The sequence below is a fragment of the Mugil cephalus genome, chromosome 11 (assembly GCF_022458985.1).
Source record: "Mugil cephalus isolate CIBA_MC_2020 chromosome 11, CIBA_Mcephalus_1.1, whole genome shotgun sequence".
NCBI lineage: Eukaryota > Metazoa > Chordata > Actinopteri > Mugiliformes > Mugilidae > Mugil > Mugil cephalus.
Genome location: NC_061780.1, coordinates 6,427,305 through 6,432,309, shown reverse-complemented (window position 1 = coordinate 6,432,309; position 5,005 = coordinate 6,427,305). Strand labels below are relative to the sequence as shown.

Here is a 5,005-nt window from a genome sequence, read left to right as displayed (position 1 = left end):
GTGGTGCACAGTTGTGTCTTTTGTGCGGCAGCAAAGCAGTTTTAACATTAGTAATACATTTGGCTGAATGAAAAGGACATCAATGAGAACTTTATTTAAAAAAAATAGGAATCAAATGAGGGTGAATTAGTGTGTGAGCTATGGCATAAAAGGTCTTGTGAGCTAATATAATTTCCATGTTAAAGTAGATAGATGGATAGATAGATATATAGATAGATATATAGTTAGACATTTTTTGTTACGGTCACTTTAATTGGGCTCGTTGGCCAAAACCGAAGGAAGTGTGTGCTGCTGCTTTTCCTGTGTTGTTATTATTATCGACGCACCGCAATGGAGACAGTCGGCAGACGTTAGCAAATCTAATAGAGCTAAGCTTCGGCTGAAACGCCCGGTTTACAAGTGTAAGTGTCTTCTTTTTAGCAGACAAAGAGCTGAGCACTGACAACTGCGTAGACGACCCACCGGGCTAGCGCGGCTGCTAGGCTAACGCTGCTGTTTCTGTAGCCTAGCCGTGGTGCTAACGACAGCTATCATGCAGACGACCACAACACACTAGGCTACTGTTTCCTTGGGTTTAGTGTTTTGTTTTCATTTCTTTCTATGTGACACTTTTCCTGCCGAGATATTCACCTCAGTGATTCATTCTTCCCGTTCACAGCACGCTAATGGCGACAACGTAAACATGAAGTCTGCCAAGAAGCAAGCAAGGAGAGGAGAGCACCCAGCTGATGAGATAACAGTTAAAACAGAATATGATCCAGAGCAGGAAGAGGGAGCCGAAGGAGGCTCTCAGTGCGTCTACACTAATGGAGATGGTCTGAACATCCAAATAAAGGAAGAGCCAGACTCGGATGAGATCAGTGAGGATCACAGCAGAGACACGTCCAGCTGTTTAGATGCCAATGATGACACTGTGACACCCTGGTCCGATGATCCCCACCCACAGGGAGACATCAAGGACGAGTATGACTATGACCATCAGTCAGATTATGAGTTCACCGAAACAGCTGTCAAGGAGGAGTCAGACTCCTGGATTAAAGAAGAGGGAGACAGTGAGGAGGAACCGGATGACACAGGTGACATCCAAGACGAATTTGAAGGAGAGGAGATCTGCACAGGTAGCAGCTTATAAAACACTCACAAAATGCACTAGCGTGGTAATTTTCCAAGTTGAGTGATGCTTTTAGTTGCATTAACAGATTTAAAATGGAAAAGCGTAGATAAAATGTTAGATGTAAAGCACATTATTAAATATGAGCTCTGTAGGTGGCCAGTGTTTTACAGCTCTGGATGAATTATTCCTTTATTGTATAAATACGTGAGAGTTGAACTGTTCCTAAAAGCTATGCTGAAACATGTCTGATTGTATGGTGAGATTTGTCCAGATATATCACCCATGTAGTTTTCTGTGACTGTATTTTATATCACTGTATACCAGAGAGGAGTAAAGTCATGAATCCTGTTTTCTGTGTTTGTCTTCCTCTCCCGCATAGAGTCAACGTCTGAGTTTTTTCCTTGTCCTCACTGCACGGTCTCCTTCACTGATTTTGAGTTCTTGGAGAAGCATGTGAAGTGGGTCCATCAGAAAGAATACCTTGATAAGCTTAAAAAATGCTTCTCAAGCCGCTCACTAAACCTCATCCCCAAACATACCTGCACTATCTGCAGCAGCACCTTTAACTCTAAAGTGCACCTTCGGGCCCACATGCACGAGGTCCACCCTTCCGCCCCTCCTCGCAGGCTTCACCCATGCCCCACATGTGCGCGAAGCTTCCAGTACCTGAAGAATCTGAAAAATCACTGTCAGCGCTGGCACAACATGTCTGTGGTTACCAGAGGTGGGCATCTCAGTTGTGCTGAATGTGGGAAGAATTTTAAAGCTACCTGGGGCCAAGGCCCTCATTTGTGTCATGAACCGGATAATGCGCAACCTGAGGATAAGCCCATTTGTCTGGATACTGGTGTACAGTGTCCAGAATGTGGCAAGAAGGTGTGCACTCCTCAAAGCCTGGACGATCATATGCGCACCCACACAGGTGACCGGCCATTTGTCTGCAAAGATTGCGGCAGGAGGTTCGTGGAGCGCAGCGGGTGGCGGCAGCACATGAAAATACACACGGGAGAGAAGCCGTACAAATGTCAGGTGTGTGGAAAGGCCTTTATAAGGTCACACCACCTCAAGTGCCACTTAACCACACACTCTGGGAAGAAGGAATATTCTTGCACTGAATGCGGTAAGGAGTTCGGATTCAAGTCAAGTCTGGATCTTCACGTGAAGACGCACTCCAATGAGAAACCCTTTCACTGCAATGTGTGCGGGAAGAACTTTAACACCCAGAGAAACCTGAGGGTTCACTCCAAGCTTCACACCAATGAGAAAGCTCACCAGTGCGGGGACTGTGGGCTGAAGATCGGCGATATGGGGGCTTTGAAAATACACTTACGAACACACACAGGAGAAAGGCCCTACCACTGCACTGTCTGCGGAAGTAGGTTCATTCGCCTCGCACATCTACGAAATCACCAACGGACCCACACTGGCGAGAGACCGTATAAGTGCACTGAATGCGACAAGAGTTTCACTCAGTCTGGTGACTTGGTGAAGCACAAAAGAATACATTCTGGAGAAAAACCTTACGAATGTCCCGAGTGCCACCGCCGTTACACTTCCTCCGGTGATCTGGGCAAGCACAGGAGGAGTCACACTAACCTGCGCCCCTACACATGTCAAGAATGTGGAAAAAGCTTTCGCTTATCAGGACATTTAAAGACTCACATGTTAACACACACAGGGGAGAAGCCATATTCTTGCCCCAACTGCCTCCGAAGGTTTGCCCGCTCTCACCACCTCTCTGGTCACGTGGCTAAATGTCGCTGAAGTTACTGAGAAGACTACAAAAAGGACAGTTCTCAATGAAAGTGGCCTAAATTAAGCTGTCGACCACTAGATTTTCTAATATGTTAAAGTATGAACTTGTATCTGTAAATAATTATTTATATGAACTGCAGGCCTCTGAGCTCGGATGATTTAATATATGACTTATTAAGAAAAGCATTGCATGGAACTTTTATACAGCACTGTCCCTAGACTTGTGTGAATTTTTGTCCAGTGCACTGAAGTCTGAACTGGTTTTGCAAGACACTATTACAATTGAGACTTGAGGATGTAGTTTGGGTGCAGTTACTGTTCTTATTTTTACCCCTGTTCAACTCTCAATTATGTGTAAAGATATAATAAATTATTTGACAAATACACTGTGTGTAATGCTACTGTGTTTTAAGTTAATGGGAGAGGCCAAGTTAAATGTAGACATTAGGAGTATCTGTAAATTGGTATATCGGAGAATTACCTGAAAATACTTAGTACAACAGGTTAATCCTGGTAAATTTGAATAATTTATTTTATTGAATAAAAATAGTTATGAGCAGGATACAAACGTGTATCATTGTGACACTTCTAATTGAAAGAGGAGTGGTCAGGTTCTGCTTCATGTACTGTAACAGTGCTCACGTGGATTATACCTTTTTTCCTTTAGACCTCTTCCTATTAAATTGGAAAAACTGTTTTGCAAGTGATGCTGACACGGTAAACCCTCCACCGAAGTTATTATTTTAATATGTTAGAGTTTCTATCATATCTTGTTCTGTAAAGGATAAATAGAGGAAAAACTCGTAATCTGATGTATTGTACATGTGTGTAGCGGAATTGTTCTGAATCCTGAATGAGCTTTAAACTTTCTGCAGAAAGTTGGGCAAAGAAAGTTTTATAGTCTCTAATTATGCGTTTTATCCTAGATATGCGTTGGAGTTGATAGCAGTAAAATAAGCAAGATGTGAGTATAATAACTCAAAGCATCTGAGTAGGGCACCGTTTAACTGGTTAAGAATATTTGCTTTAATTTTTCTGACATTTTTTTAATAATCGTAGACCATAAATTGTATAATTCAACGTGGAGCTGAGTTTTAAATCTCTGTACGCTACATATAACTGAGCGTTGATTCGTGGTGCAGAGTGTCCCGGAGGGGCGGATAATTGTTCCCTGAATTCAAAACCCTTCCGGCGAGCTGCAGCGCGCGCGCAGGTTGAATATGCGATACGCTAATTAACAAAGTTTGGTCTCCACAGTAACAGCTGGGTTCACACGCCTCACAACGCCAAGTGGCCAAATTGCCAAGTTTTTTGTAGGTTTGAGTCGTTAAACAGCTAAGTTTTAGATTCGGACACGGGCCTTCGTGAACAGGAGGATTTTACTAACGGTTAATAACCTTTAACTAATTCTGGTGGATCGCAAAAACAAGCTAGCGCTAATGCTCTTTAGCTAACAACAAACTGAAGTAAAGCGCAGCTACGGCCATTTCGCGATCTTTCATATTTCATGTCAACTTTGATTTTTTGTCAAGGACCCGGACAATGCAAGGACACGCCAAGAGAATAAAACCAAGGGAGACATTTCACAAAATAAATAAATAAAAAATTAAATGCACCTGGGCGAGCCAAGACCAATACATCAGCCAAGACATGAATTACAACACGGTCAGGTCTCGAAAAAGTGAACTCCCTAAAAACAGAAGAATGGAAAAAAAACAGAGCTCAAGCTGGAATGATACCAACTGTAAACAAGTCGAAGGGGAGCCAGCAAACTCTTAAGACACACGAGATCCGCCGTGTAACAAAGTTTGGGAATTGGGAATTTGAAGGCCTGGAGGCATTTGTCAGAGGAGACACGGAGGGCAGGTGAACTGGACGCTATGAGGCGACAACGCAAGTAAGCATCCTCTCACATCTAATCTGTCACTAATCCTCCTCAGGGAATTCAGATGCTTCACTGAATAGTTTAAGCTTATTTCTTTGCTCATTAGAAATACCCGTGCGGATTTGTTTTGCGCGTTCAGTGTACAGGATTATTCTGTTGCTAATCTAAGTGGAGCCAGAGAGGAGTCATAGTCACCATTACTTCCTGGCCGGTCTAGTCAATACACAACAGTCGTTTCATTACCAGTAAAC

General features: G+C 43.2%; 1 protein-coding gene across 1 annotated transcript; it reads left to right on the top strand.

Moving 5' to 3' along the window:
• Positions 1-228: 228 nt before the first annotated feature.
• LOC125016352 (zinc finger protein ZFP2) lies at positions 229-3,253 on the top strand. Its single transcript, XM_047598801.1, has 3 exons — positions 229-401; positions 659-1,118; positions 1,494-3,253. Exons 2-3 carry the CDS (start codon positions 683-685, stop codon positions 2,876-2,878), a joined length of 1,821 nt encoding a protein of 606 aa, XP_047454757.1. The 5' UTR covers positions 229-401; positions 659-682; the 3' UTR covers positions 2,879-3,253.
• The last annotated feature ends 1,752 nt before the right edge of the window (positions 3,254-5,005 follow it).